The following is an 18344-nucleotide window of genomic DNA, read 5'->3' as shown; positions in this document are numbered from 1 at the left end:
GAATTTTCATAGCAATATTTACTTATGCATCTATTTATATGATATCCTCATCTGTCAAAACAAGTAGTACTAAGTGTGAAACTAATTCTAGAGATTTGCAGTATCTTTTCTTAAACATGGTCTTAAATAACATATTAAGTTTTGTTTCACACTGAAACAACATAAAATCTGGCTAGTATAATAATATACAATGTAGTAACTTTAAAAACAGTTCTAAGGGGTATGAAAAATTTAAAAATTTTAATGAGACAGAAAGTATTAATTGGGATGGCTAAGACTTTGAGAAAAAATTCAATGTTCTTAATGGAAAACTGGTGGTTTGCCTCTCTACAAAGGTTCATCATTAAAAGTCAAAGTGATGGTTATTGTTTTATTCAATTGTGAGGGCATGGTGCAATAAGACTTTATTCCAATGAAAATAACAGTAAACTTTGACTGGAATGGGATGTTTGTAACATAATTTACCATAAGAGACCTGAAAATGTACCTATATCTTTTTTCTTCATTATGATATACATATCATCAAACGAGTTGAGTGTGTTGCATTAGTTTTTGGCTTTTTAAAGACTTCCACTTCTGCCATAATCACCAGTTTATTGTTAGCCAAGAGTGATGTGTTAAAGAACCTCTCGTATGTGGTAATTTGGTGAAAAATTTTATTATGACAAACATCTTCAAGTAAATACTTCTAATGTAAAAATTTTACTTTTGAATTTTTCAATTCACTCTATGCATCAATTTATTTATTCAGTACTTTTTATATATCTTTAGATAAATGAATCTTCCAGCCATTTCCATTCATATCTATTTTTAATATATTTTTCAAACTAGCTAGGTACAGTTTTTTAATGTCTTCAGCTTATCTCATTTGAAGTCTAACTATTCCTATATACACTAGGTCTCCCTTTCAAAGTATATATGTATATATATATTCAGTTGTCTATTTGGCTAGTATTGTACCTTTGATATCTCCTCCTTCCATTTCATCATTTCTTTCCATCCATCTTGTGTTTTCATAATTTTATCCATATTTTATTTGTAGTAGTCCATGTTTAGGATCTATAATGAAGACAGGGAGGGAGTTCACCTTCATTGTATTTTTTGTGGTCAAATAATATAAGCTTGTACTCAATAGTATTCTTATTATACTTTTTATTCTATTGTTTTTTTTTCCATTTCAGGAGCATCTTTACATTTTATAGAACAACCAACTGACAGATTTAGATTCCGATACAAATCAGAAATGGCAGGTACCCATGGCAGTTTGACAGGTATCAATTCAGACAAATCAAGGAAACCCACATATCCCACAGTTGAAGTTAAAAATTGTTCTGGAACAGTTATTGTTAGATGTTCAATTTATCAATCGAATGCCGTTGGAAAAGATTTTTTGCCACATGCACATAGGCTTATCATGAAAAAAGGCAGGGAAGAACACGACGATCCTCATGATATCACTGTTTGGCCGGAAAATGGATATAGGGCTGTGTAAGTAAACAAACGATTACAAACTGAATTGTATGTAATGAGTAAAATTCAAAATGAAACCACTAAGAGGTAGCAGAATTTCAATAAGTGCCAGTTAGCCAGGCAGACGTCACCCTAAACCATATATTTATATTTTTCCCTTGAAGTACCATGTTTGAAACGACAGCAATCAAATTTTGATCTAATTCCCTTTAATATTTTGTTGAAGTATTTTCCAAAATAAACAATGGAATAAAATAATTCTGTGTTTTTAAATGAAAAAAATACTGTTGGAACATAGGCTTGGCTTGAAAAGTATTATGGTTATTCTTCCCCAGAAAAATCTATTATTACTGACTGTTATGCAGAGTTTAATCTTGACATTTAATCAGGACGTTCAAAAGAGGCGGTTGCACTAGTTAAAAAGTCTTAAAAATTGTAATGGAAAACTGTTAATTGAAATTGGGAGAGTTAGTAGACACCATAAAGATATCATATGGCATAAAAATATCTTTTACTTCTGTAGGTCACTGAAGATGAAACCAGGTTTCACCAATATAAATCTGAATTAAAATGGCAGTTATCTGACTGATTGGATCTTGTGAAACCTTTTGAAACAACTAAATTTGCTACAATTGGATGACAAGGTTATGGCTTCTGTATTTTGGAATATACACTGCATATGATTCATCAAATATTTGTAAAAGGGAAAAAATTATTGACAGTGAATATCACTGTATATTATTTGACTGATTTATGGAGGTAATTGCAAAGAAACTGCTCCATATAGAAGAGAAGAGAATTTTTCACCAAAATAATAAAACATGTTGCTAGTCAAGACTGTATAGATCTAAATTTAAGGAGTTTATATATAGATGGTGACCTAAAATATCTATTTTATCCTCTTTTGCTAAACCCAGAGTTATTTGTTATTTGAGTTGGTTTCAGGGCAGTTACTTCTTCTGAATATCTCAGGGATTGTTATCTCCTCTACAAAAACCAGCAATCACCAGTGTTTTTTATTTTTATGTGTTAACCATTACAGTCTAATTCAGTAATTAAATGTTCTAGATTCCAAGGTATGGGAATAATACACACTGCAAAAAAAAATATTGTTACCGAGTTGTTAAGAAAGAAGGTGCAACTCAAAAAGGAATTCATTGCCAGAACAGAAGGAAAAATGAGGGAGCTAACTACAAAGGAATTGGCAGAGGTGAGTAAATGAAAAATTCAATGGTAAATTACATTATGTATCTAAATTGCTGTTTGATTTGTGGATGATCTGTACTCAATTTGTTTCAATTGTGATTCTTATCTTGCATATAGTTTATCAACTGGTATATTTCAAAATGAAATTTAATTTTTTTATAATCTCTATTGAATTTTGATAAATTAACTATAAACGATAATACTGCATACATCTATAAATATCTTTCCCTAAAAAGAAGTCACACATTTTTATCTCCATTATCAATATTAGTTGATCTGGTGTGTGATCAGTTTTCAAAACAACGGGGCAGAAAATAAAGAAAACTTTTCTTAAGGCAGGGATAGTTGATTGCCACGCTGAGCTTTTCATAGTAGTCTTCACTTCATGGGCTTCCACTTACAGGCACTAGCTTTCTAAGATCATTAGAAATATAGTATTGACTAGTGAGGTCTTGAAGTATAGCTAATTATTACACACATTCTAGTCAAGTGCAGTCAAAGATAATATCTATAACGCTGCAGTATTGTATAGCTCTATTTTTAAAAAACATTCCAACCTCGTAATTATTTATTAAAACGAATAAAGATAAAGTGGCATTTGACATAACATTTTGTAGATTTCACTCTACACATCTCAAGTTAGAAAGTAGTGACAAACCAACAGACCAAATGCATGACACATTGGACAAAGATATTTCAATCAAAGTTAATAAAAATCTTTCACAAGCCCGAAATGTATCTCAGTGGTACACAGATAGCTCAAGCTAGTACAAGGAAATGGATTAAGCATTTGTAGACCAAAAAGCACACTCTCCATATTTCTAGGAACATTACTTAGCATTTTCAAGTAGAGTTGTTAGCAATAAACAAATGTACTTGAATAGAAACTTCTCTAGACAGCACAGCCATAGCCAAGTGGCCATGAAGTTATTCATTGCACGTCCAAACTGATGTGGGAGTGTAAACAAATCCTGAAAGCACTAGCTCACAACAACAATGTAACCCTTATGTGGCCATCAGGTCACCAGGGTATACCAGGCAATGACAAAGCAGACAGCCTTGCCAAAAAAGGGGCAACGACTCCATACCTAGAACTAGAGCCCTACTATGTTCTCATGAGATACCACATCAATAACTAACTGGGCAAATGGTTAAAGACACTTCAGACATGAGAAAATTCAAAAGATTCATAATCATATCAGCTAAAAAGTCTGAAGAACTTCTCAGGTTGACTAGAACCGATTTGAAACTGGTAGTCGGTCTTCTGACATGGTCACTGCCTTGTCAAATACCACCTTAAGACGATGGGCATAGCAGAGGACGACAACTGCAGATTCTGCGAACAAGTCAAGGCAACAGCAGAGCATCTACTCTGCGTATGTCCTACCTAAAAGGTTCAAGTACCTTAAAGGAGCGGTACTAACACCTTGGGAAGTGGGACACTGAAACCGCCCAAAAATAACCTCCTTTGGGAGGAGTCTACATTTTTTGAAAGCAGAATAATGAGATGTACAGTCTTGTACATAATATCTTTTACATATAGTTCTACATATAGCAAATTGGCTGTAAAGCATTCTACACCAGCGACTCTAGTAGGAAACTCAAATGCTGTAGCCTTTATTACACAATTATACTGTATGACTCGTACTCACATGACTTAGTTTTGGTTTCCATTTCATATCATGAATATGATCAATAACCCCAATTTGGTAGCAATTTTCAGTAAGTTATACCCAAAACTGATTTTCTTGAATCCAATATTTGCTTTTATCAAGCTGTTGTTTAAGAGTCAGGCTGCACTGAATTTATTCCATCCCCTGAGCATTTTTTAGATTCTTTGATGTACTAGACATGTTCTGTTTTATCAGGTAATATTGTGAGATAATGTGTACAGATCATTTTCAATTTTGTCGAAATATATGAAGACTTACTATATCATAAATTATACTGTGTCATTAAATAGGCTTGTGTGGTATCTTAACAGAAATATTTTATTATTTACTATACAGTTTTGTGCAGTGGCATTATATTAGGTCTAGTAATAATTAATATCATTTTTCTTGTGTTTAAATTTTTAGAAATCCTTGAATAACACAACAAGCTATTTCAACAGTTTTAAACTATTCCCATGTAATTTAAATAGGAAATCAAAAATCACAATGCGGCACCTCTAAATATCAAGAGCTACAACAACTTTTTTCATCTTTGATGATAAATTAATAGTTTTTTTTTGGCCCACCCTAGTCGTTAGGATAGGTTCTATATATGGACTTAGATATGAGGACAAACCAAATATTTAAAACATTAGCTATTATGTTAGAGCTAGTACTAGATTATATCATATAAAATGACCATCAACATTATGACACAATTACTTTAAGATTGAAGGTTGATGTAATTTTGTTTGTGGTATCTCTATCAGGTTCAATCATTCATTATGTATAAGAAAAATTTTCACCATAAAGATGTACTGGAATATCTACTACGATACACCGAAAGAAAGAATATGTTTCCTTTTCTTTATTTTCTTATTTTAATTCGTGAACCCCCCCAAGTGATAAGCCGAAATCGCGTCTGGAACTAGGACATAATTTTGAAAACTTTCTGATACCAACTAGGTGCAATCTGAAAGAAACATATGGGAATTTAAGGCACAAATATACATGCCTATTTTTCTATGATTTTCATCTACATTAACTTTATTTTTATTTAACTTTGTGATGATATTTCTTCATATATTTAGATTGCATTTTTTCGATTTATATTTATATGTTTTTGTTTAAATTATTTGAAAGCCAAACAATTTTATTTCTTATTATATTCCAAGTGTTAATGGTAAGATTTTTAACACTTAACATTGTAAATTCATGGACTACTGGTCCTATGAACTGTAAGAAACATCGTATTTCTCTGTAAATTTTAGCATTACAGTGATTTACAGTACTTTAAGTTGTATTATTTTTATTTATCTTTGTTTGAACAGTATTAAAAGTAGCAGATTACAAGAAAAAATTAAACATCAACTTTAAATTTAAAAATAAACTTAAACAGTAACCACTATAGTCATTTTAACTTATAAAAAAATGTAGTAATTATTAATGATCTAAAAACAAAATAACAGAATATCCAAGATGCATTCCAATTTGATATCGTAACAGTATTATTTAGATACTGCACCCCGTAACAAAAAATTTTTTTTTTTCAACCTCCGATCGTTCCGTGCAGACGCTACGCAGGCAGAAGAAACCGAGCATGTGCTGTAGGCGACTGCGAAGCTCTCGCACTACACACTCCGCCATTGTTGATATTCAGGCGTCAGTCGGCGTTGTGCTAAAGCCACGTAAACATTGTCGATGCTCCCGCCAAGTACGAATGGCGGAGTGTGATTCGTTTTCTATAGAGTGAAGGCCATAGTACTGCAGAAATCCATCGGAGAATTACTCGTGTGTATGAGAAAAAATTTCATGAGTGATTGTGTTGTGCGTGAATGGTGTCGAAAGTTTAAAGATGGCCGTAATGATGAAAGGAGCCAAGGATGCAAATCTGTCGTTTCGGATGACCTGGTTCAACGAGTTGACAGAATGGTTAAACAACGCTGCAGATTCACAATTACTGCTTTGTCTATGGAATTTTCAGAGGTTTTAAGGTCTGTTTGGTACTCTATTGTTACTGAACGGCTACATTGGCGGCAACTTTCTTTGAAAAGGGTATTGAAAAAGCTGCCGGTCGGCATCATTGAAAAGAAAAAGTGCTTTTTGGCTTAATATAATCATCATTTTTCTATATATAAAATAGACTTTAACTTATTAAGAATGAAAATATTGGGCTATCAATTACTTAAATATTGATTATAACTACTTACTCTAACGAATTCCTCAGCACCTCGACAAACATCTCCATATTTAACAACTTACACTTACGAAAAAGTCGATTTGCAACTAATATATATATATATATATATATATATATATATATATATATATATATATATATATATATATATATATATATAGAATTTTTTTATGTAAAAAGCAATAGGATAACCCTTGATAACTGATTCCACTTCTCTAAAGAAAGGAGTCCCTATAAACGGACGTTCTTAGCGTGTGCAGAAGAACTCGGTGCTCATGGGTCATTTCTGCTTGTCGAGTAAGTCATGCACATACTGCTCTAGGTGGGATTATGTTGGAAAGCATCTGCCGTGCTAGTATCGGTAAAATAGTCTTCTTGTGTGCTCTAAGCTCTCCTGGTCAACTTTGGGTCACATATAAGTATTGCTCTCTTCTGTATTGAGTAGAGCATCCTAAGGGTGTACTTGGGAGCCGGGCTCCAAATGTATGTGCAATACTCCAAAGTTGGACGAATCTGTGCCTTGTAGAAGATTAGAAGTTGTTGCGAAGTATATATCTATTTATTGTGAGGCTGCAATAGCTGATTCAGCCAAGTGACTATGCTGATCTTATACTTATGTAGGCTGTACTGTTCGGAAAATACGTGCCTTGGTAACTGGTTCCAAGAGACTTGCACTTCTCTAAAGAGAGGAATCCCGATAAATTGACGTCTGACTTAACGTCTGCAGGCGAACTCTGTGCTCATGGGCCACGTCTGCCTGTTGAGTGAGTCTTGCAAATACTGCTCTAGGTGGCATTATGTTGGAGAGCTCGGAAGAGCATTTGCCGTGGTAGAATCGATAAAACAGAGTTTTCTTCTGCGCTCTAAGCACTCCAAGCTTCTGATCAACTTTGGGTCGCGTATAAGTCGAATTGCTCTCTTCTGTATTGAGTAGAGCATCTTAATGGTGTACTTGGGAGCCGAGCTTCAAATGTGCGTGCAATACTCCAAAGTTGGACGAATCTGTGCCTTGTAGAAGATTAGAAGTTGTTGCGAAGTATATATCTATTTATTGTGAGGCTGCAATAGCTGATTCAGCCAAGTGACTATGCTGATCTTATACTTATGTAGGTTGTACTGTTCGGAAAATACGTGCCTTGGTAACTGGTTCCAAGAGACTTGCACTTCTCTAAAGAGAGGAATCCCGATAAATTGACGTCTGACTTAACGTCTGCAGGCGAACTCTGTGCTCATGGGCCACGTCTGCCTGTTGAGTGAGTCTTGCAAATACTGCTCTAGGTGGGATTATGTTGGAGAGCTCGGAAGAGCATTTGCCGTGGTAGAATCGATAAAACAGAGTTTTCTTCTGCGCTCTAAGCACTCCAAGCTTCTGATCAACTTTGGGTCGCGTATAAGTCGAATTGCTCTCTTCTGTATTGAGTAGAGCATCTTAATGGTGTACTTGGGAGCCGAGCTTCAAATGTGCGTGCAATACTCCAAAGTTGGACGAATCTGAGCCTTGTAGAAGATTAGAAGTTGTTGCGAAGTATATATTATCTATTTATTGTGAGGCTGCAATAGCTAATTCAGCCAAATGATTATGCTAGAACATATTGCTCCTAACCTTACCACCAAAAATGCCTATTTGCGCAGATGATGATATTTCATGTCTAGACAGGATTAAATTATGAGCTGCAGTGCTAGTATTCTTTGCTGCATTAAACTCAATCAGATTGTTTCCATCTCACTCCGAATGTTGTCAAGATCGGTATTGATGGTGGTGATCTGTTGCTGCCTACGGATTTGGGTGTTAGCCGAGTTTATTGGAGCTGCCGATTTGAACGACGACACCAGTTCACCAGAGAGTAGGTGACAAGATGCATCTCTAGGTAATACCATCGTTGACCTCTAACATTTCTGAGGTGTCCTTTGATAGCGACTAAGCCATTCGATGAGTGAGAACGTACGATCCTCATTTATTGAAGGTTGGTATGCCAAACCCTGTCAAAGCCCTCCGATATGTCCAGTGCGATTGCTCTGGGCTCCCTCTCTATAGCTTCAGCCCAAACGTTGGTGACATAGGCCAGGAGGTCCTCGGTTGATCTATATTTACGAACGCCGTATTCTCAATATTTGCTGATTAACGACTTTTCCTATGACCTTGACAATAGCTGCGACTAAATTTCTAAATGATAGCATTATTAATTGAGAAATGGAGACAACTTTATGTCACAAGCTTGTAATTTTGGGTAGTACCTGTCATTCCAAGGATATTGAAGATAGCGATTGCATTTTCACGTCGAAGAATATCATTTCATAATTTACAAAATTTGACGTTTTTGTGATTATTCGCAAATATATTCAGTAACCAAAATAATGAATTTATTCCATTCAAGTTTTATACACTGTATATTTTCATCATAAATAATCAATGTATACAATGAAGTAGTTAGCAAAATAAATTTCAACTTATGTAATCATTTCTAGGAAAATCTTAATAACCTGCAGTTGTGTTATCAATTTGAGATAAATTTAATAACTAGTGGTATTTTATTAGATTATTTTACGAACAAAATCTGCCACAAATAATAATGATTATTGTTATTAATAATAAAATTGCAAAATAAAGAGAAAAATGAGGAAATTACGCATTTTCAAAAATTTTTTCCTAATCTTTATTTGGCTTTCTAACAAATTATGTCATTCTAATAACGGGTATTTTTCACTTTGCTACGGTAAATGTCTTAAACCCTGTCATGCATCGAAGAAATTAAAGTTTGGACGTATTCCACCAGCACAGCATCCCATTCTTCACAAAAAGTTGATTTAAGTCACTGTGAGGAGAATGATGATGTCTAAAACTTCTTAAATTATCCCACAAATGCTCTATAAGATTCATATCGGGAGATCGTGCAAGCCAATACAGAAATGTGATTCCCCTTGCTCCAAGTGGGAATAAAATCTGAGTCTTATATAATGGTCTACAAATACTGAAAGGAAAGTTGAAAAATTCTAGTTCAGTTTGCGTATGAATAGATTCAGATTATTAATGTATCAGCAGCTGGAAATGGTCTATATCTAGAGTACATGAAATCGGGTGATCTTGACCCAATTTTTCATTTTGACGTACTATATTTTACTCAAAATTAAAAAAAACACTAAGCTAAGCTGGAATTTCGGAAACCGTTGGTGATATTTATACACACTGCTTACACCAACACTCACAATTACACTGTCTGATACGCGTTTCGATAACCAACCTATCGTCTTTAGAGACTGAAGGTAAACTAAAACCTAAGAACTAGTTCTATACTAAGTTAACACCAGCGGGAAAACCTCCTTGGCAGGAATCTTCACATTTATTCCTTGACTAATAAACTATAGAGTGGGTTGTAAGGAATTGGCCCTTTCTCCCTATTTAAGCTGTTCTTGCATTTAGGTTGGGTGAACCTAATGATAAAATACCAAATTTGTAAAAGAGTGGTATATATGAAATAAGCTGTGGTGATTGTGATGGGAAGTATATTGGGCAAACCAAACTAAGAGATCCGTTAATGTCCGGTTTAAAGAGCACTTAATTCATTTAAAATATGGACACACCGAAAAATCGAGTATTGTCGATGACGCTACGAGTTATAATCATGACATACCAATAAATTTACAATTTACAATAATGTAAAATTTATAGAAAATGTAACTAGTAATAAATTGAAAGCATTGAAATTGCTAAATGTAAGAACAGGTTAAATAGGGACAATGGGTTGTAGTCAATGAATAAATGTGAAGATTCCCGCCAAGAAGATTATCCCCATGGAATTCATTTTCGCGGGAGAAAGTTTATTGGTGGAAAAATTTTTTCCACAGCTCGTTTGATTTTTTATATTTTTTCATGAAGCAGTACATTATTATCAAACATTCGACTGGTATTAGTTAAACTTGGAAATTCTAGGACCGGCTTTGGAAAAATCAATTTAGTGATTCGCTTTAAATATTGCACCCTGTATAAGATTTTTATTTAAAGCAATAAGAGATTCTCAAACTAACGAGTGATTTTTTTGCTGGTATCTTTTTGGCAACACTGTTTTTGACAGATCACGCGCGAATCGTTTCTTGTGTCATTGTCAAACTTGGTCAGTTTATAATTTAATCATGAATCGACTCAGTTCAGCCTACTGTGGTTTCAACAGGATGGTACCACATGCCACACGGCACGCGAAGCAATGGCCAAATTCGGTGAACAGTTCATCAAACGTTTGGGGCCCGTCAATTGGTCGCCTTGATAGTGTGATTTAACGTCTTTGGACTATTTATTGTGGGGCCATGTTAAGGCTAATATCTACAGGGATAAACCAGCAACGATTGACGCTCTGGAAGTCAATATTGAAGCATTTATTCGTGAAATACCGGCCGATATGTTAGAGAGAATGTGCCAGAATTGGACCTTGCGCATGGGCTATCTGAAGCGGAGCCGCGGCCAACATTTACATGAAATCATCTTCAAACATTAAATTATACTGATCGTTCTATCGATTCCATTAAAGTTTTCATCAATTTTTTCACATTTTTTGGTTTTTTTTTTCAAAATTAAATCCTATACCTCACTAATTACATAAATAAACAATGAAAACGACATATACGACAAAGTTGTCGCATTTTTATTAAATTTTTAGTGGACATGGATTGAAGCTATTGTCATTTGATGTTGATCGATGTCTTATGACGTCAATTCTTGTCATTGAAGGTCCTTTGGCCAATGGAATTACATTTTGGTTAATTTCATTAATTTTCAAAATGATAATGCCCAAAATTCTTTTCGTTTCGGCACATCTACAGAAATTGAATACAAAAAACTGGAGCTCGTTACAATCTTTTCGTGAGGAGATATCGCTTCCACTGACTAACGGACAGACGGACGGACAAAACGCTAGTAATAGCGATTTATCTTTATAAATATTGTGCTAAAAAGAGGTAATGAACTTTTATGTTGATTCCATCTAGTAACTCTCAGATTCTTGGAATTTTTGTTATACAATTGCAAATGTTTTAAAATGGGTGGTTTCTGTACAAGAATTCTACTGTGCCTTCGCCAAACATGCTTGTTGCACTTCAAACTTTCAAGGGAAAAAACTACAAAATTAGACAAATACCAGATACAAACGTTCCCTTTAACATTCAGATTCATGAATAAGTAGTTTTCTTGTATGAAATTATTTTTCTAATTTATTTTGTATCTTGTATTAATTTAATTTTGTAATTAATTTTTTTGCAAAAACTTTGAAGTACAACGAATATTTATATACTTTTTAGATGTAATAAGATTGTTTGGCTTTCAGATACCAGTAAAACTTATGTGATGAGAAAAATGCTTACATGTGTTATATTGTCATAAATATTTGCTATTTCATATGTTTTTAATTTAAAAATTCTCAAAATTGTTGATGTGATGTGGAAATGGGAATGAATAGACAAATGATAAACTTGAATATTAGTGAAAGTCCCCAATTTTTTTCTATTTAAATAAAAATTTTGTTAGGCCATCCTTATTGATTGAAAAACTTTGTAATGTAAAATTTTCAATAAATAGAATAGAAATATAAATTGATATCTTGATATACTCTTAAATATGGTTCAAAACTGAGGTTTTAACCATACTCAAAATTTGACTGTGGTTGTTTAGGTTGTTTGTATGATTGCTAAATCATACATACATTGTTTATTCACGCAGTTTGATGTTTTTATCCTATTGTTGAATTTTTGATCTATTTTCTAAATGTTGAGATGATGGTACTATGTAAATGGCGTCATAGTTATTAGAAGTAACATCATATATAATACTTTTGTTTGAGAATTTAGTATTCTGTACGTATTCTGACCTTAATGATTTATCAGCGGCGGAATTAAAGATTTGCCGCCTGTATGCCATTCATCTTTTGCCGCCTCTACTGCCCTCTGAAATTAGATACCTTAGTTCCCAATTATTCAATTTACATTTTTTATCAATAAAATTTCAACTTTATTATATGAGAACTAAGATTCCGTGTAAGATCCTTGATTATTTTCAATGTAAAGAATTATTTAACCAAAGCAAATAGGGAGGACACTCCAATATAGGCTAATCTTTCTCTCTTGGGGAAAATGTAACACTCTTCCAAGCCTAGGTATTCACTGTGATGGCGCGAGACTCGATCTAGGCCATAATCTCAATCTGTTCAAGTAGCAGCTAACAAGACAAAACTGAGTACTCTAGGCTAGTGTTGGAGTACAAGAGAGTTTTACAAAATCTGGTAAGTGATGGCTGCAAGATCCAACTCTTTTGGGTGCCGACGGCAACAAGGGCAACGACGAAACAGACTCGTTCGCCAGATATTTTTGATGTAGCCAAAAGTGTCGCTATCGCGTCTCTTAACCTTCCCACACTTCGGGGATCGTCATGGCTAAATTCACGAATTGCATTTCGAATTTGTTGACAATCCACCGTATTCACAAAATCTGGCACATAGTAACGTTTTCTTGTTTCTTTACCTTAAAATTTCACTTGCAGCAGAGAGTGTTTTATCAGACGAGGAAGAGGACGTTATCGTGAAAGTAGACTAAATTGAAATATAAAAAGAATCATGTTTCTTTATTAGGTCGGAAACGTTTCAAACAACCCTCGTAAATGGTAAGTCACGAGCTCATCAAATTAAAGTATCAAAAATTTGGAATGTTTGTGTTTATTCACTTATAACATATTATCTCTTATAAATTATTATCCCATAGATATGATCACTCTATTTATCTGATAGGGAATGAAAATAATCTGCATTTATCACCATATTTTTTTCAATCGGTGATGATTGAACGCTCGATCTGAAAATTACATGGGCGACTAGACTAGTGGAAGTTATCGTTGAAAGTCGTAGCTTTTCGTGATGAGTTGTTGATATACAATTTTCGAATAAAATATTTCACTAGTTGTTTGATGTATGTACTTGTTGCGTATTAAGTCGAGTTGTGCGGTGATTTTATATTTATCAATTTTTAATATGACTCTTAAAAGAAAAAGAGGGTGAGTTGAGCTTAATAATTACATAATATTATTCTACATATATGTATTCAATATATTTAATAAAACGAATATAGGTCTTCACTTTTGCTTTCACTTAAGGTCGCTTGACATGATGCAAGACAACGTGCATGCAATGCAAGATGCAATATTTTTGATCAAAAGCAGACGCAGATGAAGTTGATATTTGATTGTTTCATGCAAGATCTCGCACTTGCAATTTTTTCGGTTTAGTGCCATTTTTATTGCGCGTAAGTTGCAATTCTAGAAAAAAATGAGTTTCTTCATTCATTCTCAACTAATTTTTCTATGTTTTTTCATCTAATTCTCTAACTAAACTGTCCGTCAATCTCCAAAAGCAAGGAAGATGCAGGTATAATTATTCTCAGTGATGCAACGACCACTTCTCTCTTGTTTACTTTATTTGGAAGCTTGACATGGTGCAAGACAACGGGGAATGCAATGCAAGGCGCAATATTTTTTGATCAAAAGCAGCGTGGATGGAGCTCAGCTTATTGTTACTTGCAAGATTTCGCACTTATATTATCGGTTTGATGGCATTTTTATTGCGTGCACGTTGCAATTCTTGGGAGAAATGAGTTTCTGATCTGCTGCTTATTTTCCTTATGGACTGTTTTTATCTATTCTCAACTAATTTTTGTATGTTTTCCCGTATTAATCTATAGCTACACTTATGTTTTTCCTTGTTCTGTTCAGATAGGGCCTGGCCCACCATCGTTTAGGTGTTATTTTAAGTCTATCAGATTCCAGAAGCAAGTTAGAGAAGATATAATTATTGCTAGTGATGCATTGACTCCTTTTTTTTTCTTGTTTACTTCACCTAACTATGTTATGTTTATTTCTAATCCGCTCACAAATACCAAATTATATTTTAGATTACGAAATTGTTAACTTTTACCTATGGAATTTTGACTAATGGCAACCATGATATAATGGCAAGAGACTTGCATACTGTCAAGCGATGTGCAGTATCCATCAATGCAATATATTGACCTTGCAATAAATTGCACGCAATTCCTTGCATGTTTTCTTGCATCATGTCAAGCGGCCTTTAGATACTTGAACTGTTATTTTTTTTTTTTTTTTCATAATATTACCAAATATAATATAATATTGTTAGAAACCAAATAGGTTAGAAACCAATATTCATAACATTTTTCATCCCTTAAAAATCAGAAACAGCCAATAATAACTAGTAAATTTAGTTGGGGCTTTGCAGCATTAGTTCTGATTAATATTTTTGGTATAAAAAATACCTTTTCCCTCCTTTCTTGATATTAACTAGTCTGGTCAACAACGTGAAAGAGACTTTATGTCTTTCTTCTAAAAATTTGAGTGATCGTTCATTGGATTTGGAATGATCGCTATAAAAATGCTTTTTAAAGGATTCTATACATTTATTACAACGCTTATAGATAGGATATTAGTGGTAGACAAAATAATACCAAGACTAGAACAATTTTGGATTTTGTTTTGTGTGTTCGGAATTGAATTTGTTTAAAAACTGTTAATGCTGGTCTTGCATTTTCACTTTTGGTTTCACTTAGGTACTTGAACTGTTAGTTTTTTGCATAATATTTCCAAATGCAGTACAATATTGATAGGTTAGAAACTGAGGGAAATATTTATAACATTTTTCATCCCTTAGAAATCAGATAACAGCAAATAATAATTACTAATTTTAGTTGAGACTTTGCAGCATTAGTTCTGATCAATATATTTGATATAAAAACTACATTATTTCTTCTTGCTTAATATATACTAGTTTAGTCAACAAAGTGGAATTGACTTTATGCCTTTCTTCTAAAAAATTGAGCGATCGTTCATTGGATTCGGAATGATCTATATAAAAATGTTTTTGAAGGATTCTATAAGCTGAAATTGAATATTTCCAATTCCATCAATGGTATGATAAGGACGCTTCAAGTGAAAGGACCTCTATATCTCATTTAAGATTTATATGGAGTCGTCTTTCTGTGGTTGCATTAGAGGATTTTCATGTCCTAGCTGTTCAGGATATTTGCTTTTATGCTTCTAGATTTCTTCTGTGATGTACGATCTTTATGGATCATTCGATACATACAAAGCTACATTTACCAAAGTTCTAAGGTTTTATCATAAATATTGTCCATAATTAATTTAGGTTTTCTTATTATTAACAAATGTAACTCTTTAAAGTATTAATAAATTTGTTTCCTCTTTCCAATTAAGCTTTGGATCCAGTTCTATTCCAAGATAAGACTACTATTGATAGTGACTGTTGGACATTGGTTATTTTTCCACCTGATGCTGTTAATGCGGATTTATTTTCTTTTATTTTTCACTTCCTGTATATGGCAAAATACTTACAGTAAAATCATGAAAATTTTTACGTTTGGGTTTTCGGATACGAAATCCGAGACTTCTCCAGGGATTCTGCTTCTGAACTCTGAACAAGTTAAGACTTAATAATTTAAAATAAGATGGAAGGTAATGTTTTATTTTGAAAAGGAGGTCCTTCATACCACACTCTATCAAAGGGATGACTTATGTCAGGAATACTGATGGGCAATCTTTTTTCTTTTCGGGGGATATGTTGATCGTATATACAATTCTGTGGCATTGCTGGGTGGCAGAGTGTAAATGGCCAAAACCAAATTGTTGATGCGGGATTTTATTTAAAGTGGGGTTCATTCTAAGTATTAGAAGATTCTTAAGAATACCAATGGGTCTATAAGAAATTACATGATATGGGTTTTTACCTGGCTGGGGCATTGTTATAATGTTTGCTAGTTTTAGATGTTTGAGCAATGACTCAACGATAGCATTAAACAAGTAGGTTAGCATTACGTTACCTTATGTGGAGAGATCTCTCAGCATTTTTGTACTTACTTGATCAGGTCCTGGCAACTCTTTGTTATCTAAACGAGATATTCCTCTGCTCTGTCAGTTCTACAGTGTCGGAGTTGTGAGCTAGGTATTCCATTATTTGCTGATCATCTATATCATCTTTAAGTGTAAAAGCTTCAGCAATGTGTTCTGCGAGTAAATACGCCTTCTCTTTGTTGCTCCTTTTCCAGAGTCGTGGGATAGGTGTTTGTTTTCGAAAGGGGTTTGTTTGTAGTGGTTTATTTGTAGCTTTGATTGGATGCTATTCAATCAGATGAAAAAATAAGGTTTTTCGTTAATAACTAGGATTACTAATAAAATTTAAAAAAGAGAGCAGAAAATTTCCAAAAAGAAAATCTGTATTCCCGGATATTTATCTCCATTATTTATAATTGTGATTTAACGCTAAAAACAGTGATCCGCGAAGCCATTAAATTGCAGGAGCATCGATGCAAATAAAATATTTTTTTTTATAATAAACTTTAAAAATCAGAATATTTATTCACATGCTTCGAGTTAATTTGCTCGCCAGTGTTGAATAATCTAACATATATAATATCTTGATAATTTTATACTTCTGATATCTCATACTAGGTCTATTATATTGGCCAATTTTTTTTCAGTCATTTTGCGTTTCTTGTTCTTAACAATTCGTCTAGTAGTGGCTATGGGTGGGTTTCTATAGTTTTGTGATGTTTGATGATCCTTTCTTGGATAACTTCTTGTTCAAGAGGCACTCTCACATTCACATGAATGGTGTGATTTGATACATACCATGGAGTATCTACTAGTTGACGGAGTATTTTCAATTGGGATCTCTGAATAATATTTATATTAGATTTGGAAGCGCAACCCGACACCTCAATTACATATGTCAGACTTGTAGATAAGGACTTTGTTTTCAGGTGAGACTTTGGATTTTCTCTCATTCAACCAATGTAGTTCTCTTGATTTTATATTAAGTTATTTTCCTTTTCTTGTGATGTGATCTTTCCAGTTTCAGTCTAGGTGGATTCTTAGGTATACACCACTTTCTGCATGAGGTATTTCTGTATTATTTAACTTAACTGGAGAACATTACATGTTACATTAATTGGTTTAGATAAGCCTGAACTTTTTTTGCTGTTTGCGATTCTTGATTACTAGGGATGTGTCGCTATCAACTTCCTGTTGTATACTGCGTCTCTGGTATATCTAATGTGTATAGTATGTAAAGTAGCGGGCCTATTACGCTACCCTGTGGCACCCCTGTTGCTATAGTAAAAAGTTTGGACTTTTCCTCATTATCTTTTGTTTGGAATGTTCTGTTGGTTTCTAAATTCATGCGTCAAAATTCAGGAGGTTATTACTCGTATGAATTTGAGATTGGTCATTTTTACAACAAAATTTCCTCAGCCCACCTTTCTGAGATAAGGATAAAATCAAAATAGAAATTTGATCTAATAAGAAAAATTATTTTTTCCTCAGTTCTCACATCTCAAATATGTAGCAGTACTAATTAATTAATTATTTATAGTTTAATTAGAATTTACAAAACAGAGCTATAAATTTTAATTCAATTGTTAAGGTCTTTTTTATCATTTATAGCTTTTTTATTTTTATGAATGTTTCTAAAAATTCTCTTTTTCGTGTATCAGATTCGGTTCCAAGAATTTTTGAATATTTATAATTGAATTTATATATTTTTTTGATATTTCACAGTTCGTTAATGCAGTTCAATTTTTTTAATCGTATTGATGACCCCTTAGTCTATTTTCTAAATGCTGAAATCTCTGTCCTATGTAGACAGCGTCACAATTAGTACAAGGCACTTGATATATAATAATGTCCTTTATGACTTATACTAATATCATATTTATTAAAATAATTTGATAGTTGTTGGGAAAGTGCTTGTACATATGGG

The 18344-nt window shown here is 33.4% G+C and overlaps 1 protein-coding gene across 5 annotated transcripts in view; it reads left to right on the top strand.

Moving 5' to 3' along the window:
- LOC130902001 (nuclear factor NF-kappa-B p110 subunit-like) overlaps positions 1-18344 on the top strand; it is a 45521-nt gene that overhangs the window by 2403 nt on the left and 24774 nt on the right. For all 5 annotated transcript variants that reach the window (XM_057813781.1, XM_057813782.1, XM_057813780.1 and 2 more), the window contains exons 3-4: positions 1182-1488; positions 2539-2680. In XM_057813781.1, the coding sequence (XP_057669764.1) occupies positions 1182-1488; positions 2539-2680 (449 nt within the window). The remainder of the gene's footprint in view (positions 1-1181; positions 1489-2538; positions 2681-18344) is intronic.

The sequence above is a fragment of the Diorhabda carinulata genome, chromosome X (assembly GCF_026250575.1).
Source record: "Diorhabda carinulata isolate Delta chromosome X, icDioCari1.1, whole genome shotgun sequence".
In the NCBI taxonomy this organism is placed as follows: Eukaryota; Metazoa; Arthropoda; class Insecta; order Coleoptera; family Chrysomelidae; genus Diorhabda; species Diorhabda carinulata.
Note: the sequence above shows the minus strand (reverse complement) of the source record. Positions and strands in the feature narration are given on the sequence as shown.